Below are 25530 nucleotides of genomic sequence, written 5' to 3' on the forward strand. Positions count from 1 at the left end.
ACTCCTCTACTCCCAGCTTGGAACTGTGTGTGCATGCATCTGGCTGCACTCTGGCCAATGCTTTACAATCAGCAATCCATGGGAAAGCCTTCTCTTCCTAATTAAAAGGTAGAGAAACCTTGCAAGGAGAAGAATTCTGCTCTGTGCCTTTCCTTCTGCTGCCAAGAATGCAGACGTGATACCTATTACTACTGCAAATGTCTTGCATCTAAGAGGAGGAGAGGCAAAGGCTAAAGATGGCAGAAGAAAAAGACCAAAGGAGCCTAGATCCTTGGTTACATGGTTTAACCCCGTTGAGCTCCTCCAAACTTCTTTGCGCATGAGAAAAATAAACTTTTTATATGTTAGTGTCACTTTTTTTTTCTGTTAATATGGCCGATGTACTCAACAAGTAGAGTGTTAATAAATTGTTCAAAAGGTATTAAGAAATTCTGAGAAAAACACTGCTAATTTTTGATGCTTTTAGATTAACATTAAGTTTTAAAAATCTATTTGAAATTAAAAAGGGAATAACAAAAATTCATATATGAAAGATAATATCTGCCTAGGAAAATAAACCTCTATTCTACCATTTCTCAACTGGTCCATTTCTGTTATCTCTCTTTATTCAGAGTCAAGCTTAGATCCACTGATTAAGGTCAGTTGAGAATATGTTTACCACCAAAAGCAAGCTAAGCTAAGCTAAGGCATCATTTTCCCATTCTTAAAAATCACAGAAATAGTCAGTTACTTCTTTGAATATTATTGTGCAATGGGATTAAAGACCTAAAGGAAGTCATAAAATGAAAACTATTTAAAATCAATACTTTTAGGATCAGAAAGCAACTCATAGTTCCTCTAGAATCAAACATCCTTAAGTCCTAAGTGATATGATCAGCCCAGAGAGACCTTCCAAGGTCATAAAGCTTCCACTAAAGTATGCAACTCAGGACAGGAAAGAAATTCGGTAGTAATATTCCATTCCTGACACCAGAAAAAAACAAAAAAACAATGAGCAGTGGCTAATTATTTTTGTACATAAGACCTAAATTTTGAAAAAAAAACACACCAAGATCAATAACCGAGGTAAAAGCAGAGCTCCTGTAAACTTAAAAAAGAAAACTTAAAAAAAGTCAAGAGCCATGGAAGTTCCCTGTTCCAAAGACTTTTATAATATGGTCTACATGTTTAAAGATTTCTTAAGAATATCAAGGTAATATATATAGAAAGCAAAATATCTGACTTTGAAAATCCTGCAGTTATCAAGACAATGTTAAATTTCCTTCACATATTTTTAAAAAAGATACTGAGCAACTAGACAGAGACAAGATGGTGGAGCAGAAGAACTTGAGCTCACCTTCCTCTCAAGGAAACACCCAAATCACAACTGTTATATAACCATCTACAGAAAAGACTAGAACCTACCAAAAAAGATATTCTATACCCAAAGATAAAGAAGCCACAACGAGATGGCAGGAGGAGTGCTTTTGCAATATACTCAAGTTCCATACCCGCCGGGTAGGTGAGCCACAAACTGGAAAATAATTATATTGCAGAGGTTCTCCCACAGGAGTGAGAGTTCGGAGCCCCATGTCAGGCTGCCCAGCCTGGGGGTCTGGCATTGGGAGGAGGAGCCACCAGAGTACTTGGCTTTGAAGGCCAGTGGGGCTTAAGTGCAGGAGCTCCACAGGACTGGGGGAAACAGAGACTCTACTCTTGGAGGGTGCACACAAGGTTTCACATGCACTGGGACCCAGAACAAAACAGTGACGCCATGGGAACCTGGGCCAGACCCACCTGCGGGTCTTAGAGAGTTTCCTGGGGAGGTGGGGGGTTGGCTGTGGCTCACTGTGGGGGCAAGGACACTGGTGGCAGAGGCCCCAGGGAATATTCATGGCATGAGCTCTCCCAGAGGTCACCTTTTGGCACTGAGACCTGGCCTCACCCAACAGCCTGCAGGCTCCACTGCTGGGACGCCTCAGGCCAAACAACCAACAGGGTGGGAACACAGCCCCACCCATGAGCAGAGAGGCTGCCTAAAGTCTTCCTGAGCCCACAGCCATCTCTAAACACACCTCTTGACACAGCCCTGCCCACTAGAGGCACAAAATCCAGCTCCACCCACCAGGGGGCAGGCACTAGTCCCTCCCACCAGGAAGCCTGCAGAAGCCCCTGGACCAACCTCACCCAGCAGGGGGCAGACACCAGAAACAAGAAGAACTACAATCCTGTAGCCTGAGAACAGAGACCACAAACACAGAACATTAGAAAATATGACACAGCAGAGAAATCTGTTCCAGACAAAGGGAAAAGATAAAACCCCAGAAGAACAACTAAGTGAAGTGGAGATAGGCAATATACCTGAGAAAGAATTCAGAGTAATAATAGTAAAGAAGATCCAAAAACTCGAAAAAAGAATAGAGGCACAGACTGAGAGGGTACAAGAAATGATTAACAAAGAGCTAGAAGCTTGAAAAAACAAATAGATGTACGATACAATAACTGAAATGAAAAATACACTAGAAAGAATCAATAGCAGAATAAATGAGGCAAAAGAATGAACAAGTGAGCTGGAAGACAGATTGGAGGAAATCACTGCCGCAGAGCAGAATAAAGAAAAAAGAATGAAGAGAAATGAGGACAGTCTAAGGGACCTCTGGGACAACATTAAAAGCACCAACATTCACATTATAGGGGTCCCAGAAGGAGAAGAGAGAAAGGGCCTGAGAAAATATTTGAAGAGATAATAGCTGAAAACTTCCTTAACTAATGGGAAAGGAAACACTCACTCAAGTCCACAAAGCACAGAGAGTCCCAGGCAGAATAAACCCAAGCAGGAACACAGCGAGACACATGTTAATCAAATTGACAAAATTTAAAGGCAAAGAGAAAATATTAAAAGCAACAAGGGGAAAGCAACAAATAACATACAAGGGCATCCTCATAAGGTTATTAGCTGATTTTTCAGCAGAAACTCTGTAGGCCAGAAGGCAGTGGCACAATATATTTAAAATGATGAGAGGGAAAAACGTACAACCAAGAACATTCTACCTAGCAAGGCTCTTGTTCACATTCGACGGAGAAATCAAAAGCTTTACAGACAAGCAAAAGCTTAGAGAATTCAGCAACACCAAATCAGCTTTACAACAAATGCTCAAGGAACTTCTCTAGATGGAAAAGAAAAGGCCACAACTAGAAACAAGAAAATTTATAAATAGGATAGCTCAAAGGTAAAGGCAAACATAGAGCAAAGGTAGGAAATCATCCACATACAAACAGGATACCAAAACCAGCAATCATGAGAAGAGGAGAGCAAAAATGCAGCATACTGAAAATACATTTGAAGTTAAGAGAGCAGCAACTGAAAACAATCTCGTATATATATACACTGCTATATCAAAACCTCATGGGAGGGCTTCCCTGGTGGCGCAGTGGATGAGAGTCCGCCTGACGATGCAGGGGACATGGGTTCGTGCCCCAGTCCGGGAAGATCCCACATGCTGCCGAGTGGTTAGGCCCATGAGCCATGGCCGCTGAGCCTGCACATCCGGAGCCTGTGCTCCGCAACGGGAGAGGCCACAACAGTGAGAGGCCCGCATACCGCAAACAACAACAACAATAACAACAACAAAAACCCCTCATGGGAACTGCAAACCAAAAATCTACAATAGATACGCACAAAAAAAAAGCAATCCAAACACAACACTAAAGATAGCCATCAAATCACACGAGAACACAAGAGGAAAGGAAGAAAAAAGACCTACAAAAACAAATCCAAAACAATTAACAAAATGGCAATAAGGACATACATATTGACAATTACCTTAAATGTATTGATAAATGGATTAAATGCTCCAACCAAAAGACACAGACAGGCTGAATGGATACAAATACAAGACCTGTATATATGCTGTCTACAAGAGACCCACTTCAGATCTAGGGACACACAGACTGAAAGTGAGGGGATGGAAAAAGGCATTCCATGCAAATGGAAATCAAAAGAAAGCTGGAGTAGTAATACTCATATCAGACAAAATAGACGTTAAAATAAAGAATGTTACAAGAGACAAAGAAGGACACTACATTAATGATCAAGGGATCAATCCAAGAAGAAGATATAACAATTGTAATTATATATGCACCCAACACAGAAGCACCTCAATACATACGGCAAATAATAATAGCCATAAAAGGAGAAATCGACAGTACCACAATAATAGTGAGGAACTTTAACAACCCACTTTCATCAGTGGACAGATCATCCAGACACAAAATCAATAAGGAAACACAGGCCTTAAATGCCACATTAGACCAGATGGACTTAATTGATATTTATAGACCTTCCATCCAAAAGCAGCAGAATACACAATCTTTTCAAGTGCACATGGAACATTCTCCAGGATTGAGCACATGCTGGGACACAAAGCAAGGCTCAGTAAATTTAAGAAAATTGAAATCATATCAAGCATCTTTTCCACCACAATGCTATGAGATTAGAAGTTCACTACAAGAAAATAACTGTAAAAAAACACAAACACATGGAGGCTAAACAATATGCTACTAAACAACCAATGGATCACTGAAAAAAAATCAAAGAGGAAATCAAAAAATACCTAGAGACAAATGAAAAAAAAAGCATGACAATCCAAAACCTATGGGACGCAGCAAAAGCAGTTCTAAGAGGGAAGTTTATGGCAATACAATCCTACCTTGGAAACAAGAAAAATCTCAAATAAACTACCTAACGTGACACCTAAAGCAGCTAGAGAAAGAACAACAAACAAAACCCAAAGTCAGTAGAAGGAAAAAAACCATAAAGAGCAGAGCAGAAGTAAGTGAAATAGAGACAAAGAAAACAACAGAAAAGATCAATGAAACTAAAACTGGTTCTTTGAAAAGATAAACAAAAATGGTAAATCTTTAGTCAGACTCATCAAGAAAAAAAAGGAGGGCTCAAATCAATAAAATTAGAAATAAAAAAAAGTTACAATGGACACCACAGCAATACAAAGGATTGTAAGAGACTACTACAAGCAACTATACACCAATAAAATGGACAACCTAGAAGAAATGGACAAATGCTTAGACAGGTACAATCTTCTAAGACTGAACCAGGAAGAAACAGAAAATATGAACAGACCAACCACAAGCACTGAAATTTAAACTGTGATTTTAAAACTTCCAACAAACAAAAGTTGAGGACCAGATGGCTTCACAGGCAAATTCTATCAAACATTTAGAAAAGAGTTAACACTTATCCTTCTGAAACTATTCCAAAAGGTTGCAGAGGAAGGAACATTCCCAAACTCATTCTATGAGGCCACCATCACCCTCATACCAAAACCAAAGATATCACAAAAAAATAAAATTTCAGGTTAATATCACTGATGAACACAGATGCAATAGTCCTCTACAAAACACTAGCAAACTGAATTCAACAATACATTAAAAGGATCATACACCATGATCAAGTGGGATTTATCTCAGGGATGTAAGGATTTTTCAATATCCACAAATCAATTAGTGTGACAGACCACATTAACAAACTGAAAAATAAAAAACATATGATCATCTCAATGGATGCAAAAAAGCTTTTGACAAAATTCAACACCCATGTATGATAAAAACTCTCCAGAAAGTGGGCACAGAGGGAACCTACCTCAAAATAATAAAAGCTATATATGACAAACCCACAGCTAACATCGTCATCAATGGTGAAAAGCTGAAAGCAATTTCCTCTAAGATCAGGAACAAGACAAGGATGCCCAGTCTAGCCATTTTTTTTTTTTAAACATAGTTCTGAAAGTCCTAGCCATGGCAATCAGAAAAGAAAAAGAAAAGGAATCCAAATTAGAAAAGAAGTAAAACTGTTGCAGAAGACATGATACTATACATAGAAAATCCTAAAGAGGCTACCAGAAAACTACTAGAACTCACCAATGAATTCGGTAAAGTTGTAGGATACAAAATTAATACACACAAATCTCTTATTTATATACACTAAAAACAAAAGATCAGAAGGAGAAATTAAGGAAACAATCCCATTTACCATAGGAATACACATACCTAAGGAGATAAAAGACCTCTGTTCTGAAAACTATAAGACACTGATGAAGGAAATCAAAGATGACACAACCAGATGGAAAGATATACCATGTTCTTGGACTGGAAGAGTCAATATTGTCAAAATGACTATACTACCCAAGGCAATATACAGATTCAATGCAATCCCTATTAAATTACCAATGGCATTTTTCACAGAAGTAGAACAAAAAATATTTAAATTTTTATGGAAACACAGAAGACCCCAAATAGACAAAGCAATCCTGAGAAAGAAAAACGGAGCTGGAGGAATCAGGCTCCCTGACTTCCGACTATAACACAAAGCTACAATAATCAAAACAGTATGTTACTAGCACAAAACCAGAAATATAGATCAATGGAACAGGATAGAATGTCCAGAAATAAACCCATGCACCTATGGTCAATTAACCTATGACAAAGGAGACAAGAATATACAATGGAGAAAAAACAGTCTCAATAAGTGGTGCTGGGAAAACTAAACAGCTACATATAAAAGAATTAAACTAGACATTCTCTAACACCATACATAAAAATAAAGTCAAAATGGGGCTTCCCTGGTGGGGCAGTGGTTAAGAGTCCGCCTGCCGATGCAGGGGACACGGGTTCGTGCCCCAGTCTGGGAAGGTCCCACATGCCGTGGAGCAGCTGGGCCCGTGAGCCATGGCCGCGGAGCCTGCGTGTCCAGAGCCTGTGCTCCGCAGTGGGAGAGGCCACAACAGTAAGAGGCCCGCGTACCGCAAAAAAATAAAAAAATAAGTAAAGTCAAAATGGATTAAAAAGCTAAATGTAAGATTGGACACTATAAAATTCTTAGAGGAAAACAAAGGGAGAACACTCTCTGACATAAATCGCAGCAATATCTTTTTGAATCTACTTCCTAGAGTAATGAAAATAAAAACAAAAATGGGACCTAATTAAACTTAAAAGCTTTTGCACAGCAAAGGAAACCATAAACAAAACAAAAAGACAACGCACAGAATGAGAGAAAATATTTGCAAGTGATGCAACCCACAAGGGATTAATGTCCAAAACATACAAACAGTCCATGCAGCTCAATATCAAACAAAAAACAAAAAAACAAAAAAACCCACCAACCCAATCAAAAAATGAGTAGAAAAGATCTAAATAGACCTTTCTCCGAACAAGACATACAGGTGGCCAAAAAGTACATGAAAAGGTGGTCAACATCACTATTAGAGACATGCAAATCAAAATTACAATGAGGTATCACCTCACATTGGTCAGAAGAGCCATCATCAAAAAGTCTACAAACAATGAATGCTGGAGACAGTGTTGAGAAAAGGGAACCCTCCTACACTGTTGGTGTGAATGTAAATTGGTACAACCATTGTGGAGAACATATGAAGGTTCCTTAAAACCTCCAAAAAATAGAACTACCATATGATCCAGCAATCCCACCCACTCCTGGGCATATATCCAGAGAAAACCCTAATTTGAAAAGATACATGCACCCCAATGTTCACTGTAGCACTATTTACAATAGCCAAGACATGGAAGCAACCTAAATGTCCTTCGACAGAGCAATGGATAAAGATGTGATATATATATATACAATGGAATATATTTAAAAAGCCATAAAAAAGAATGAAATAATGCCATTGCAGCAACATGGATAGACCTAGAGATTATCGTACTAAGTGAAGTAAGTCAGACAGAGAAAGACAAATATCATATGATATCACTTATATGTGGAATCTAATAAAATGATACAAATGAACTTATTTACAAAACAGAAACAGACTCACACACTTCGAAAACAAACATGGTTACCAAGGGGAAAGGTGGGGGGGAGGGATAAATTAGGAGTTTGGCATTAACATATACACACTACTATATATAAAATAGATAATCCACAAGGACCTATTGTATAGCACAGGGAACTCACTCAATATTCTGTTATAACCTATACGGGAAAAGAATCTGAAAAAGAATGGATATATGTATAACTGAATCGCTTTGCTATACATCTGAAACTAATGAAACATTGTAAATCAACTGTAATATAAAATAAAAATTTTAAAAAAACCTAAGATCAATAACCAAAAAGTTCAAAGAAAACTACAAATCACTGTATACTGTTCAGCCAATGTGTTAAATGCTCAGTTGCATACTATTATGGAAATGGCATTTATTCTATTTGTTTTCTTCTTCTCTAGTCACAAAATATAAGCTATCTTACCTGGGGTTTCATCAAGTAGAAAGATCTGTTAAAATGGTTATATAATGACCCTGACATAATGACCATCGATATCCAGAGGATCCAGAAGTATCACTCAAATTATCAGAGAAGGATTAAATTATGTCTGGAATTTTTTAAACATATAATAATTTTCCTGTATTATAATTCTCTGAGAACTGGTAATCTAAACTGGTACAGATGATGATACCCTATTAAAAAGATTTTAAAGTTAAGTTCCATACCTCATTTCCTGACCATATCAGTTTCTACTAAATTAACAGTGTTGAAAAGTAAAACAATCTAGCTCTCTTTTATGCTGCAATGTTAATACCAAAACATATGAGAATTTTTTTAAAGATTACCCAGATGTAGCAAAAATACCAAACTTTTAAAAGCCAAATTATCCATATTTGCATTGGCACAATTTATATGTGTATTGCTTATTAAAGACTCCTTGGTTTCTCAAAAAGTTAAACACAGAATTGCCATATGACCCAGCAATTCAACTCCTAGGTATGTACCCAAAAGAACTGAAAGCAGGGACTCAAACAAGTACTTGTACATAAACATCCACAGCAGCACTATTCACAATAGTTAAAAAGGCAGAAATAACCCGTGTCCATCAACAGATGAATGGATAAACAAAATGTGGTATATACATACAATGGAATATTATTTAGCCATAAATAGGAATGAAGTTCTGATATATGCTATAGTGTGGATGAACCCTGAAAACATGTTAAATGAAATAAGCAAGACACAAAGGGCAAATATTGTATGATTCCACTTACATATAAGATCTAGAATAAGTAAATTCACAGAGACTGAATACAGATGAGAGGTTACCAGGAACTGGGGGAGGGAAGGATGGGGAGTGATGGCTTAACAGGCACAGAGTTTCTGCTTGGGGTGATGGAAAAGTTTTGGAAATAGATAGTGGTGATGATTTCACAGCATTATAAATGTACTTAATGCCACTGAACTGCACACTTAAAAATGGTTACAATAGCATTTTATCTTATATATATTTTACAATAAAATAAAAAGAAAAAAAGACTTCCTTGCCCTTCTAGCATAAAGGAGTACATTCTTATTACTTAACTAAAGCAACTAGAAATTTTACAACACATGTAAAACTGTGATGTAACATATAAATCTGAACTCACTAAGTTTTCTCTAGGTTGTAATTTTAGAAATCTTGGAATTTTAGGGGTAATTTCCACTGGAGTTATTCTGACTACTGCATGCATTTCTATATTTAGCCTCTTTCTCAGGTCATCTGGGATCTGAAATATATAAAAATAAATAAAAAATATAAATATGTTAAAAGCTTGATTAAGAAATACTCCATAGCATAAATACTGATGTTAACTTCTATCAATTCAGGCGAACGATAGACGCTATCATGATTTATAATATAACCAGATGGGTGTTCAGGTACTGTTATAACACATTTCAATTTTTCCCCTACATTTGTTTAACATCCTCTTCAGAAGGTGATCAGTTTTGATCTATCCAGTCAAGCCTGTTTGAGTACCTGATGGCAGCTACAGCCACGCCTCACTGGTCATTCTCCCAACCTTTAAAGCAGAATGGGAAGTGCAGGCTCCTCACTGCCATCTTACCTGCTCTCCAGGACTTGACCATTATCCCTTTTTCACCCCGTCCTCACCATGTAATATCAAGGAAATAATGGTATTTCCTACCTAATGGCAGAACCATTAATAGAAAGAGATAAGTCATAGTAAGTTCAGTGTTAGACAATTTGATTTTGAAGATGCAGTGGGATCTTCTTAAGTAAGAGATTAGAGCTAACAGAAAATATGAGGCATCGTTGGAGCTTTAGAAAATGGTGTAGGCTAAGAGATTAAAATTTTGTAAGTCGCCTACATAAAGGTCATAGGTAAAACTGTGAGAGTAAAAGAAACCTACAAAGGAGACCCCCTTTCCTTCCCATTGTTTTTCCCTGTCCTAACAATTTCCTCCCTTCTCACCCTGAAGTTTCATTTCACAATCGTTCAAAATTAGGTTCAAATAAAGGGGGCTGGTGACTCATTCCATATAAAATTCGTGTTAATATTTGAGGCCAGGGATTTCCCTGACAGTCCAGTGGTTAAAACTTCACCTTCTGGGCTTCCCTGACGGTGCAGTGGTTGAGAGTCCACCTGCTGATGCAGGGGACACGGGTTTGTGACCCGGACTGGGGGGATCCCACGTGCCGCGGAGCGGCTGGGCCCGTGAGCCATGGCCGCTGAGCCTGCGCATCCGGAGCCTGTGCTCCGCAACGGGAGAGGCCACAGCAGTGAGAGGCCCGCGTACCGCAAAAAAAAAACAAAAAAAAACAACTTTACCTTCCAATGCAGGGGGTGTGGGTTCAATCCCTGGTTGGGGAGCTAGGATCCCACATGCTTTGTGGCCAAAAAACCAAAACATAAAACAGAAGCAATATTGTAACAAATTCAATAAAGACTTTTAAAAATGGTCTGCATCAAAAAAAAAACCTTAAAAAAAAATATTTGAGGCCAGGATGAGAAGGTGAAACGCTAGCTGCTCTACTTTGCTCTCCATCACACACAAGTTAAAGAGCCAATACCAGCAGGGTAAGGACCTTCTGGGTACATCTGAATCCAGGTCATCTCACGTAGTGGGTCTCTCCCTACACTGGGCATTTCCCCCAATACATAACAAGTCCTTCCCTTGCTTTCAAGAACTGGGAAACACATCTGCAGGCATTAAAGATGTGAGGCTTTGTAGGGCACTCCAATCAAAGCATGAACTCAAGAGTCAGCCCGCCTGGGTTTGAATCCTAGTTCTACTTATTAGCTAATAACCCCAGGCAAATAATTTTGACCTCTCTGGGCCTGTACCAATCTTAGCTTATGCCGGTCCAAGTTTACTTAGCCAGGAAATACACAAACCCTACCCAAACAAGGACTTTACCCTGCAATCAGAAATGTGTCCCCGCAGGAACTTTAGATACTATTTATTATACTGGTTTTCAATTTGTATATAAAATATTATTTTAGTTCATAATTTGGGGAAGTTCAAGCAACATAAAATTACTTCCTCCCCAATTATAAGATTTATACTAACCCATCTGCTGTACACCAGAAATTAACACAACATTGTAAATCAACTATATTTCAATTAAAAAAAACGATTTATACTAACCCAAACTTTCCCAAGATGAAGAGCTTCTAAGTTTTTGGTGTATTTAATGGCATTCTCCAATTCCTCAAGTCCATTCCAGACTACCTTTAGCACACAGGCATTGCCACCTTCTTGACTATGGTCTGGGCTACTCTGTTTTTGATCTAGTGGTTCTGACATCTGCTTCTCTTTTTCAGGTGACAGGACATTTTGCTTCATTTTACTTTGCTGTTGCTTTGGAGAAAGTAGTTTAACTAGCTTTCCATAGGTCACAGTAAAGCTGGGCTCCACATCAAAATATTCCTGGTCCCATGGAAATACATGAATGGTATAATGTTTGTGAAACAGAGAAGTTGCTGATGCATTACATATGCTGGGAGGCTGAGATTTACATACTCTGAAAATATTATCCAGAGGAACAACTTTTGACTGCACATTTTTGAATGCATTGATTTCAGTTAACCCCCAGGATGTGTCTTGTTTCTTCTCAGACCCAAAAGAAAAAATGCTTCCTATCACAGTCCATAAGCTTGGTATTAATGATGAGTCAATTGTATCCTCTGAATCTGTTTCTTTTGACCCAGTATACCCTACAGTATTTGATTGAAGTTGCTTGGTTTGAAGTTCTCTTGTCAATCCTTTTTGGTCTTCTCCATAATTATGAAATTTTCCATGTGCATTATCTGCTTTTGAAAATGTATTCTCTTTGGCTTCATGGGTCTTTGGCTGAATAAGGAGTTTGCTATCAGTTTCCAGCCTTCCATAAGGAGCAGCTGGTATTAGTGCAACTGTGTAGAAAATAAAGGTCATTAGTGTGCATTTACCTCTGCTTTGGATTCAGTGCTACTGTGAAGAGTATGATGGAAAATATTACAATGGCACCTACCAATCCGGATAAATATGTAAGCTTGCTGATCAACCCAAACAGGAAAAATGGCGTTTGGAAAAACTATTCGAATTTGATCTAGAAGATTCTGTTCAAGGGAAGCAGCATGCAGCTCCTAGAATCAATAAACAAAAAGATCAATTCACTTTACATTTTGTCTATTCCAGGCCTAGTAAGGAAATCTCAACTCGTTCTTATAAATCAAACCAACTCAGAATATATAATGCCAGACACAGAAGAGAAATCTAAAGACACTGATATGTTGGAGGATCAGATCAAGATGGTGAAGGAGCAGGACAGGGAGCTCACCTTCTCCCACAAATACATCAAAAATACATCTAACATGTGGAACGGTTCTCACAGAATATCTAGTGAATGCTGGCAGAACACCACAGATTTCCAAAAGGGCAAGAAAATCTCCATGTAACTGTGTAGGACAAAAGAATAAAGAAAAAAAAAGAGAGAAAGGAATCATGACATGACCTGCGCTCCCGGGAGGGAACTGTGAAAGGTTTCCACACACTGGAAAGCCCCCTCACTGGTGGGGAGATCAGCTGGGACAGAGGGGGAGCTTCAGAGCCTTGGAGGAGAGCGCAGCAACCAGTTTGCAGAGGGGAAAGCGGAGAGAGACCTGCACAGACGGTCAGTGTGCTGCCCAGCATTCCCCAGCCTGAGATGCTTGTCCGCTGCGGCAGGTGGGGGCTGGGTGCTGAGGCTTGGGCTTTGGAGGTCAGACCTAGGCAGAGGACTGGGGTTGGCTGCATGAAGACAGCCTGAGGGGGGCTAGGGTGTGGTGCACCACAACCGAGAGAGTACAGGAATAAGCCTGGGCCCGCCAGAGAGCTAAGGTGCCATTGTTGGGGGGCATGCAAGGAGAGGGGCAGTAATACCATTGGAGCTTCTTTCTCCACATGTGCACTCTCAGGCAGCAGGGTACAGCCTATGTGCACTCGGGGGGTGGGTACAAGCCGCCACTGCCATCTTGGACTGCAGAGGCAGGTGCAGACCGCTGCCGCCACCAAGTGTCCCACGCCTGGGCACCAACCGCTGCCCCTCCCCTCCTGGGAGCGTGCGCGAGCCATGCACCTGCATGGTCCCATCAAGGGGATAATGGCCAGCGCACACTGAGGAAAGAGATGGCAAGCACCCAAACCAAAAACAGCCCTCATGCCAAAAAAATATTAAACCCACACAAGCTATGCAGGGATGCTTCCACATATAAATAGCCCTCCAAGACTAGAGGAGATAACTGTTTCTCCTAAACTCACAGAGTAAGAGAAATATAAGCAAAATGAAGAAGCAGAGGAAATGCTCCCAGTTGAAAGACCAAGAGAATTCCCTTGAAGGAATAAACAAGGAAACAGACTTCTTCAGTCTAACAGACACCGACTTCAAAAGGGAGTAATGAAAATACTGAAGGAATTAAGAATGCCTAGAGACAGAAGTGCAGAGTACTGTAAAAAGGAAACAGAAACTATAAGGAGGAGCCAAGACAAATTAGAAAATTCATTTGCCGAGACAAAAGCTGAGCTAAAGGCAATGAATAGCAGAATGAATAATGCAGAAGACAGAATAAGTGATCTGGAAGACAGAATAATGGAAATTACTCAATTAAAACAGCAGGCACAGCCTAATGAAAAAAATGAAAGCAGTATTAGAGACTTATAATACAAAGCATCTCAATCTATGCATAACAGAGATTCCAGAAGAAGAAAGAGAAAAGGGGACTGAAAATGTATTTGAAGAAATTATGGCGAAAACTTCTGAAACCTAAAGAAGGAAACATATCCCAATACAGGAAGCACAGAAACAAGACGGACCTAAACAGACCTACACCAAGACATATTATAATAAAATGGCAAAAGTTAAAGATGAAGAAAGGATTCTAAAGGCAGCAAGAGAAAAACAAAGAGTTAATTACAAGGAAACCTCCATAAGGCTATTAGCTGATTTCTCTACAAATACACTGCAGGCCAGAAAGGAATGGCAAAATATATTCAAAGTCTTGAAAGGGAAAAATCTGCCATCTAGAATATCCTACCCAGCAAGATTATCATTTAGAATAGGAAGAAAAATAAAGAATTTTTCAGACAAGCAAAAACTAAAATAATACAGCAGTACTAAACCTATCCTAAAAGAAATATTAAAAGATCTTTTTCTAAATAGAAAAGAAGAAGATATGGGAAGGAAGAAATCATGATTGGAAAGTAAACCACTTAAATTAGCCAGTATATAGATCAAAAAGAGAGAAAAAAAAAAAACCCTGTCTGTGAAAGTGATGATAAATACAAGGAACAGCAAAAGGATAAACATGAAGATGTAAAAAAGGACATCAAAAAAATATTCTTTTTTTTTGTTTTTTAGAATGTGTTTAAGCCTATATGACTATCAGTCTTAAGCAAGCAGATATAGGAAGGGGTTAACATACTTGAAAAACAGGGCAACCACAAATCAAAAACATACAATAGATTCACAAAAAGAAAAGAACACAAACATAAAATAAAAGGAAATCATCAAACCACAAAAGGAGAAACAAAAAGGAAGAAGAAGCAAAGAATCAACTGAAAAACAAGGTTTAATATGGCAATAAATAACATATGTATCACTAATTACCTTAAATGTCAGTGGACGAAATGCTCCAATCAAAAGGCATATAGAGTCGCAGACTGGATTAAAAAACAAGAGCCTACAATATGCTGCCTACAAAAGACCCACCTTAGGGCAAAGGACACACAAAGATTGAAAGTGAGGGGATGCAAAAAGATATTTCGTGCAAAAGGAAATGAAAAGCAAGTGGGGGTCACAATACTCATATCAGAAAAAACAGACTTTAAAACAAAGGCTAGGGCTTCCCTGGTGGCGCAGTGGTTGGGAGTCCGCCTGCCGATGCGGGGGACGCGGGTTCGTGCCCCGGTCTGGGAGGATCCCACATGCCGCGGAGTGGCTGGGCCCGTGGGCCATGGCCACTGGGCCTGCGCGTCCGGAGCCTGTGCTCCACAGCGGGAGAGGCCACAGCACTGAGAGGCCCGCGTACCGCAAAAAAAAAAAAACAAAGGCTATAAAGAAAGATAAAGAAGGCAACTATATAATGACAAAAGGATCAAAACAAGAAGAGGATTTTACACTTGTCAGCATATATATGCACCCAGTATAGGAGCACCAAATACATAAAATAAATTCTAACAGACATAAAGGGAGAAATTGATGGGAATACAATAATAGTAAGAGACTTTTAACACCCCCTCACATCAATGGACAGTTCTTCTAGTCAGAAAATCAATAAGGCAACAGATTTTATGCAATCGTTATCAAATTACCCATGACATTTTTCACAGAACTAGAACAAATAATCCAAAAAATTTATATGGAACCATGAAAGACCCAGAATTGCCAACGCAATCCTGAGGGGGTTAAAAAAAAAAAAAGCAGGAGGCATAACTCTCTCAGACAATACTACAAAGCTACAGTAATCAAAAGTGTGGTATTGGTATAAAAACAGACATACGGATCAACAGAACAGAATAGAGAGCCCAGAAATAAATCCACACACCTATGGTCAATTAATCTTTGACAAAGGAGGAAAGAATATAAAATGGGAAAAAGACAGTCTCTTTAGTAAGTGGTGCTGGGAAAGTTGGACAGCTGCATGTAAATCAATGAACTTAGAACACACCCTCACACCATGCACTAAAATAATCTCAAAATTGCTTAAAGACTTAAACATGACACCATAAAACTCCTAGAAGAGAGCATAGGCAAAACATTCTCTTGACTAAATTGTATCAATGTTTTCTTAGGTCAGTCTCCCAAGTCAATAGAAATAAAAACAAAAATAAACAAATGGGACCTAATCAAACTTACATGCTTTTGCACAGCAAAAGAAACCATAAAAAAACCAAAAAGACAACGTACAGAATGGGAGAAAATATTTGCAAATGATGTGACAGACAAGGGCTTAATCTCCGAAATATACAAACAGCTCATACAACTCAACAACAAAAAAATAAATAACCCCTCCGAAAAATGGGCAGAAGACCTAAATAGACATTTCTCCAAAGACATACAGATGGCCAGTAGGCACATGAAAAGATGCTCAACATCACTAATTATTAGAGGAATGCAAATCAAAACTACAATGAAGTATACCACCTCTAACTGGTCAGAATGGCCGTCATGAAAAAGTCTACAAGTAACAAATGCTGGAGAGGATGTGGAGAAAAGGGAACCCACTACATTGTTGGTGGGAATGTAAGTTGGTGCACTCACTATGGAAAACAGTATGAAGATTCCTCAGAAAACTAAAAATAGAACCACCATATGATCCAGCCATCCCACTCCTAGGCATATACCTGGACAAAACTATAATTCAAAAAGATACATGCACCCCAATGTTCACAGCAGCACTATTCACTATAGCCAGGACGTGGAAACAACATAAATGTCCATCGACAGATGAATCAATAAAGAAGATGTGGTACATATACACAATGGAATACTACTCAGTCATAAAAAAGAACAAAATAATGCCACGTGCAGCAACATGGATGCTAAGTGACTCTTAGCATCTCTCTTAAAGAGACTCTTTAAGAGAGACTCTTAAAGTCTCTCTTCCTTCATACTAAGTGAAGGAAGTCAGAATGAGAAAGACAAATACCATATGATATCACTTATATGTGGAATCTAAAATATGGCACAAATGAACCTATCTACAAAACAGAAACAGACTCACAGACACAGAGAACAGACTTGTGGCTGCCAAGGGGGAAGCGGGAGGGAGAGGGATGGACTGGGAGTTTGGGGTTGGTAGATGCAAATTATTACACTTAGAATGGATAAACAACAAGGTTGTACTGTATGGCACAGGGGACTATATCCAATCTGCTGGGATCAACCGTAATGGAAAAGAACATAAAAAAAAGAATGTATATATGTGTATAACTGCATTGCTTTGCTGTATAGCAGAAACTAGCACAAGATTGTAAATCAACTATAATTAAAAAAAAAAAAAGACACTGATATTTTGAAGTAGTTTAACCTTAAACTGGGATAGTTCTCATTTTGTTTTCTTTACCAGTATCTCCCAATCATCTGCTGAGAGGGGTTCCACCTCAACTTGTTGACAAGACACCACATGGGAACAAGGCTTGAGAAACACCTGGAAAAAATTAAAGTACAAAACTACTATTAAAAGCCGTTTTTATATCCCTAGAAAATAAGAAGTTCTCTCTTTAGCTACGTAATTAATTTTGTGTGCATGTGTGTTTGTGTGTAGTCCTTAGGTACGCCCTGATATACTCAGCATTTCAGAAAAAATTATTTTACAACCAATTATAAAATAAAGGAAAATACATTCTAGCACAATGTAAGTTTTAAAAAATAAAGATAGCCATTTAAAGAAAAGAAATATAAGTTAAAAATGCAAGAAAAAACAATAATGTCATGAAGTCATGGCTTGATCTTATATATAAATACTATTATTTCTAGCAGTTCTGCAATTTAGTTTTATAACTAACTTCAAGCCATGCTGCTTCTGGAAAAGTAAAAAAACACACTGAAATAGAGATCAGAACCAATTATTTAGAAGCATAATCACGCACAGCTAAAAAGTATAGCAAAACAAATATCCCCTCATTCTAGTCTATAGATACACAGGAAATCCTAGTGTCTCTCAAGAATTTGGAATTAACCTTCTTACTTTCTTTCCTCTTCTATGGGCATTTCTGGGGATTAGAGGAGTAAAATCCAAAGCCACTGAGTATTAAATGCTCCTTCTCTGTCTTTTGTGGATTGGAGCAGACTTTCCCCAAGTGCCTCACCTGTTCCTCAGTTATTTCCCTCAGTACCTCCCATATACCCTATTTGAAAGCGGTGACTCTAAGGAAGCACAAAACAAGAAGCTATCATCCTGGCCAAGCCAGTCCACTTTCTGTTCCTATCAATGATTGTTTGCGAGACAGTGCCTTAGTGGTGTTGTTACAATACAAAGAATGTGCAGAAAATCGGATAGAAGTTCACTTTGAAGCAAATGGGAATTAAAAACAAGCAGGACTGTTCAGGGTGCTGATAAAGACATCAACATCAGGAATAGGAAGTTGATTTTTCCCATAGGGAAGTGCCATATACTCAAAGAGAGCAGAACTATAACCTGCTATGCAATCCTGGGCAAAATAGCCCATCTCCCTAGGTTTGCAGAGCAAGGCACCAAAGTTAGTGATTTCTAAGGTCACTAAGCTGCTAAAGTTTTAAGATTCTAGCAAAAATTTAAGGTAAGCAAAAGACTAGTGCTAGGCCTATGGATTTCTCATCAGTGGCCTATTCTCATTATCAGAAACATGCATGAAAAAAATTACTCTGTGTTCAAAACAAGTTAAAAAGATGTTGGGCTTCCCTGGTGGCACAGTGGTTGAGAGTCCGCCTGCCGATGCAGGGGACGTGGGTTCGTGCCCTGGTACGGGAAGATCCCACATGCCGCGGAGTGGCTGGGCCCGTGAGCCATGGCCGCTGAGCCTGCGCGTCCAGAGCCTGTGCTCCGCAGCGGGAGAGGCCACAACAGTGAGAGGCCCGCGTACCGCAAAAAAAAAAAAAAAAATGTGACATTCTTCAGTATTCTTGTGAAAAACTGGTAATAGAAAGCAATTTAGCCCCATCTATCAAATTTTTAAATGTGCAGTGCCCTAGACTTGGCAATTCAATTTTTAATATTTATTTCACTTCATACATATACAAACATGTTCAATGTATATTGTCTGTAATATGTGGAAAGGATCTCTGATATAGTTTGTGGGGGAAAAATTGCAGAAAATATGTATGATCTCATTCTTTAAATCCTGACGGTCTAATGAGATCCCACAGTACACAATCATTCTGAGGCTGGGATTAGAGAAAGGGAAAAACATTTTCTACTTTCAACTGTAAAACATTTGTACTGAATATGTATTACTTCTGCAGTTTAAAATAGTTAAAACCATAAACTGGTGAATATGATAAAATGAAGAGAAACATGAGTCCTTAAGCTTTAGAGTTTACAATCTAAGCACATGAAATTCACAGGCAAGACGAAACTGGAAAAATAATAACTCTCTTTTGTAGGACAGATTTTTTTAAATCAAGTATGACCCTGGAAGGTTAGAAAATCTGTCAGAAACAAATAAAATGAAGTTCAATAATAGTAAGTAAAACTCATTAATTCATATAGCAAAAAAAATTGCACAAAAACAAAATTAAGGTACCTGGAAAGTGAGTAAAATAGTAGAATACAAAATCAACTAGGGACCATGGGAGACTACTAGATAATGACTTAATGGAGTATATGGTAGATAGTGACTTAACAACAGTTATAGTCAACTTGAACATCCTGGATTGGTTATAGTAGCACACAAGTTAGGTGTCATCTTACCACCTTAAAAAATATATCTGAACTTTTATTTCTATTGCTGTATTATGTGACATCAGAAGAAAGTCATTGTCATCACATCTTGTGCTTACCTGTTCCCTATTTGAAAGTCCAAGTTTCTGACCAAATTGTCTGCTAATTTCAGCCACATTTTCACCTTGATCACTAAAATGTCTGCCTTCCACCCAGCTCAAGAATGCAGGCTCGTGACCCCAGGATACTTCTATAGCTTGATTCTATTTATTCAAAAAATAAGAAATAGGGGAGAAAAGTTTTGAAAGTTTTTACATGCTTCTCTGGATTCACATAAAAGATAAACTATTATTGCAGTCCACACATACAAAAAGAGTTCTATAAATAGTTGATAGCACTCTGTTATATCCACATTTGTCACAGCATTTTAAAAGCTATAATCTGGGCTTCCCTGGTGGCGCAGTGGTTGAGAGTCCGCCTGCCGATGCAGGGGACACGGGTTCGTGCCCCGGTCTGGGAGGATCCCACATGCCGTGGAGCGGCTGGGCCCGTGAGCCATGGCTGCTGAGCCTGCGCTCCGCAACGGGAAAGGCCACAACAGTGAGAGGCCCGCGTACCACACACACACAAAAAAGCTATAATCTTTTCCAGTACCCAATGATGGTGATGCTATGGGTGAAACCAATACCCTTACATTCTTATGATGGCATTATAAATTGATTCAACCATTCCAGAATTTACAATGGCAACAGGTAGCCAATGAACTTACACAGCCTTTGACCTTACTTATTTATTTAGAATTAATGATTCAAAGAAGAAGAAAAAAACTACACCAGATCTCTTCAGTATTTTCTATGTGAAAACTTAGGACTCCTCTATGAAAAAAAAAAAAAGTTAGAACTGTCTTATATGTCTAGCAATATGGAAATTACTAAATAAGCTGTAAATTTACCATTTTAGTAAAGTATAAGTCAATAAGTAGAAACGTGTAATCAATAAAAATGTAATAGTATTTATTTATTAGAAGAGTAATACATGGTAAAAGCACAAAAAGTATAAAAGCATAAAATGTGAGGGCTGGTCCCTGTTCCCAGAGGTAATTACTGTTAATAGCTTATGTACATTCCAGAAATTTTATATTACGCAGCTTCTTAAATAATAATTTTTAAAAGTCTTGAACTATGGAAACATAAGTAAAAAAAGCAAAGTATAAAATTTATTCTTCTTAAGAGCAATTATATAAAATATGTATGCCTGTGCTCAAGGATTAAAAAATGTTTTCTATGATTTAAAAATTACAAACCTATTAAAGAAACCTTGGGAAATATATAAACCTGGAAGGGAAAAAAGGAATTACTGATATTCTCATGTGAATATCAAACATGTTAGTCTATTTCTGGCTAATCCTTTTTTTAAATAAATTTATATATTTTTTAATTTATTTATTTTTGGCTGCACTGGGTCTTCGTTGCTGCGCAAGGGCTTTCTCTAGTTGTGGTGAGCGGGAGCTACTCTTCGTTGTGGTGCGCGGGCCTCTCTTGCTGCGGGGCATGGGCTTCAGTAGTTGTGGCTCATAGGCTCTAGAGGGCAGGCTCAGTAGTTGTGGCACACAGGCTTAGTCGCTCCGTGGCATGTGGGATCTTCCCGGACCAGGGCTCGAACCCATGTCCCTGCATTGGCAGGCGATTCTTAACCACTGCGCCACCAGGGAAGTCCTTCTTACAATTCTTTACAGGACAGTTCCACCACTCTGGCTGACAAAATCTTTCCACTGAGAACAATGTGATACAGTAGAAAGAGACTCAGATTTGCAGTCGAAGTCCAAAGTTACTAAGTCAGCTGTAACTATGTGAGCTGAGATTATAAGAGTCAAAGTGACCAATCCCCCAAAAACTTTCTACGGGGTTTCATCAGTCATTGACATATAATGCAGATCAGCTGCCCTATTTCATATGAAGAAACTTTTAAAACCACAGATGTTAAATAAGGAAATATGAAATATGCCCTGAAATATCAAAAAGGAGAACCTACCAACTCCCTGGAAAAGGGAAAAATCAACTTCATTAAATATGAAAAATACTTCAATTATTCATTTGGTCAAAAGGTAGTAATCAGCCCCATAAAGTCATAATATATGTTCAGATATAAACTTTGCAGACTAATGTTGTGAGTTCATTTTTACGTCAAAAATCATTCACTTGGACCACAGAGCCCCTGGGCCCTCAGGTAGAGAGAAGAAAAGGACAGCCTAGAGAAAAAGGAGCCCCTTTTCCAGGAGTTCAATCTAATCAACAAATGACTGACCTGCTTTTGCCTAAACCCATGGTATCCATATCACTTGAAGGGAATTGCTGGGTGAAACCATAGGTTGCAGTGCCTTAGGATCGGCCAGGTCCGAGGCCTGGGTAACACAAAGGAAATGACAAAATGGCTATTTCTGGAGGGTGATTTAGGTTCATTTGGTTGCTCTCAGTGTGGATATAAATCCTTTCCCCTGTTTCAGTAATGCAGACAAAGTAACTGAGTTACAGTAGTGATTCTCAACTGAGGGTGATTTTCTCCCCCAGGAGACATTTGACAATGTCTCCAGATATTTTTGGTCACGACCAGGAGGAGGGGTGTTGCTGACATCTAGTGGGTAGAGGCCAAAGATGCTGCTAACAGACCTGGGTCCCGGCCGACCCAGGACAGTCCCCCACAACAGGAAATTTCCCAGCCTAAAATGTCAATAGTGCCAAGGTTAAGAAATCCTGAGTTAAAGGATCCTCTAGGTACCCAGTCCTGAAACAGGACTTGGATAAACAAAAGAAGACAATACTTAAAACACAGAACAGAATATAACAAGTGAGCTGTGTCACATAAACACTGCAGTGAAGTTTTGAAAAGGAGACAAATGTGGGCAACAGAGAATCTGAAACTACGTGGAGGAGGTAGAATTATGCTGTTTTTAAAAGCGTGAAATGAGGAAAAATGCTTTAGGGAAAAATAGCTTGAGTAAGAGCACAGAAGTGGGAAGAAGCTGGGTTATGGAAGAAACAGCGAGGAGGCGAGTGTTGATGATGCAGGTGAGTTACAGACGAGGGCAAATTAACTGCATGGAAATGGACTGGCCAGCTTCCTCATGCGTCAAAGTACAGAAACGACCTAGATACCTAAGGTCTCTTTCACCATCAATATTCTGTGATTCTAGAACAACGGGTCTCAACTTTTTGTGCATCCAAGTAGCCTTAAGATATTTCTAAAACTACAGATGCCTGAAGCCCACTCCCCAAGGCTCTGATTCAGTAGGACTGAGGAAGAACCAGAACATCGGTATTTTTAAAGCCTTTTGCAACATGATAAATACAATTAACACTGTTGCATTAATATATATGAAACTTGTTGAGAGTAAACACTGAGTTCTCATCACAAGGAAAACATTTTTTTCTACTTCTATAATTTTTTATCTATATGAGATGATGGATGTTCACTAAACATTGTGCTCATCATTTCATGATGCATGTAAGTCAAATCATTATGCGTACACTTTAAACTTACACAGGGCTGTATACCAATTATATCTCAAAACTGAAAGAAAAAAAGGTAAACCTGACACAGGCCAGAAAATCATCACTCTGACTCTTTACCCATTACAGTATTATCTGTATTATGTATTCAATGCTTCAGCTGAAGTAAAATAATTCAACCTATTAACTCCCGACTCATGACTTTCTACTTTAACAATTATCTATGCCCTCTAACTCAATACTTCTGGGAGCCTATCCTAAATAACCAGAAAATAAAACAATGTTTTATTATATATTATACAACAAAGATATGTTATTTTTAACTTTTATTAAAATATAATTACAGTATCACTTTTAATGTCTAAAAATGGAATATATAAACATTCCATCACAGTGAACAATTAAATTATGTCAAACTTATGACAGAGTACTAACTAGCCACTAAAAGTGACAATTACCTTTTAACAAAATAAAACACTTATAATAACTCTAAGGGAAAATATCAGGATACAAAACTACATATAAGGGTGTGTGTAGGACTCCATTTCTGTTAAAAATAGAGATTAGAAACAAAACTAGAAGGTTTGATTCAAACTGTTAACATTAGTTATCTTTAGGTTTGGGGATTATGGGTAACTTTATTTTCTTGTTTATAATTTTCCATGCTTTCCAAATTTCCTATAAAACATGTATTACTTTTCTAATTGGGGAGAAAAGTTGGCCTATTCTGCTGATACAGGCTGAACCGAAACAGTTTGTTCCAAGGCTAAAGGGATTTAAGTTTCAAAAATATATCTACGAATTAATGCCTATGAATACTTATTGAAGGCTAAAAATTTTAAAAATAGATCAAGACCACTAAATTCTTAAATAGTGATGAATGCAACACAGCATCCACATTTTAGAGCTACTGTAAGGAAGCAATCCTATAAACTCATTAGGTGGGGAGTGTTTCCTATAAACTCATTAGGTGGAGATTTGAAGGCACTGTGGGCAATTTCCATCAAAGCTGACTGAGAGCACAGGGCAGGCAGGATCTACCTGGGATCTGGTGACATAACTAACTCATCTCCTGCCATGAAGGGAGCTCATTAGGGCCAAGAGACTACCTACTTTATGGTAAAACAAATAATAGCAGGATCTGTTGAAATTAACGTGCTTTGAAAGACGGGGCAAATATAATCTAGAAAAGTAGTTATTAAAATGGAAAGGTGGGATATTTGAAATTATTGCAAACTCTTAAATATTTCCTGCAAGGATTAGCCAGTAGTGGGGTACTAGGCATCCAGGATTTTCAAAGATGTCGAATATTCTATCCTTTTGCCCCCAGAAGCACACTCAAACTCGTAGGCCAGGTGCCTCTATTTTAAAATAATTAAAGTAGGGATGTGGTTAGAGCTATGAACTACCACAATCACAATGTTCAGACGGCAACTGAAAGCAGACGTTCAAGTAATCCTAACTACATACGTCCAAATATGCATAATCTCACTGCACATTCCCAGCACACCTCAGAGGTGTTCCGAGTAACGGAGACGCTGGAAGAACCTTCATCTATATTAACCTATCCCGCTCGTGGGACACAGAGCTCAGTCTCTGTTAACCTACAGGGGCTCCACAAACCAAGGCTGCCCCTCCTTCTGGAGGCCCGGGCCACAGCCGTGCAGGCACCTGGAAATCATTGGTAGGAAAAACACTCTTTAAAAATGAAACAAAACAAAACCCAAAAAGACAAACCCGACTTCTCAAAAGCTTTTCCAACCTGGAGTGAAGAATAGCTGAACGCAGTCGCAGAATATCAGGATGTTTGGAAGCCCAGTTTCACCGAGTAAAAGACCTGGAATGCGGCAAGTTAACTGAAAGGCCCGGGGCTGCACTAGACGTGGTATGGTTGCAAAGACCGCCCAGACCGGCCCACAGTCTGGCCTCTGAACCGGTCGGCGGCCCGGGCAAAGCAGCCCGCGTCCCGCCGCCGGGAGAGGCCTGAGCGGCCGCTGCGTCCCTAACAGACCTGGGTCCCGGCCGACCGCAGACGGCCCGCCAGGTGCCTCGACTCGGGGCCGGGAATCCCGTCCGGGTCAGGCGCGTTACCTGCAGCAGATGCAGCTGGGCCACGAGGCGCCGCGGCAAATGTAGGAAGCAGTCGCGAGCGTTGGTGAAGGCTACGGTCACGACCGCCCCGTCACCCCCAGCATCCGCCGGGCGACCGCCGCCCCACATCATCCGCAAGCGCTGTTCCCGCGGCCACTCCCCCTAGCCGACCCCGGCTAACCCGGCAGGCCGAGGACGTCGAAGCCGGAGAAGATCGATCGGCCCCGCCCCTAGTCCCGCCCATAGCCCTGCCGAGCGTCTGTAGCGG

The 25530-nt window shown here is 39.2% G+C and overlaps 1 protein-coding gene across 2 annotated transcripts in view; it reads right to left on the minus strand.

The window, feature by feature from the left end:
• PEX1 (peroxisomal biogenesis factor 1) overlaps positions 1-25473 on the minus strand; it is a 73802-nt gene extending 48329 nt beyond the window's left edge. Inside the window, exons 1-6 of one of the 2 annotated variants that reach the window (XM_004265606.4) lie at positions 25263-25473; positions 19785-19928; positions 17371-17454; positions 12300-12414; positions 11435-12201; positions 9430-9549 (exon numbers count right to left, since the gene is read on the minus strand). In XM_004265606.4, the coding sequence (XP_004265654.1) occupies positions 9430-9549; positions 11435-12201; positions 12300-12414; positions 17371-17454; positions 19785-19928; positions 25263-25394 (1362 nt within the window). In that variant the 5' untranslated portion in view covers positions 25395-25473. The remainder of the gene's footprint in view (positions 1-9429; positions 9550-11434; positions 12202-12299; positions 12415-17370; positions 17455-19784; positions 19929-25262) is intronic. The other variant, XM_033420482.2, reaches the window with a different exon arrangement.
• Positions 25474-25530: the final 57 nt, after the last annotated feature.

The sequence above is a fragment of the Orcinus orca genome, chromosome 9, assembly GCF_937001465.1.
Source record: "Orcinus orca chromosome 9, mOrcOrc1.1, whole genome shotgun sequence".
NCBI lineage: Eukaryota > Metazoa > Chordata > Mammalia > Artiodactyla > Delphinidae > Orcinus > Orcinus orca.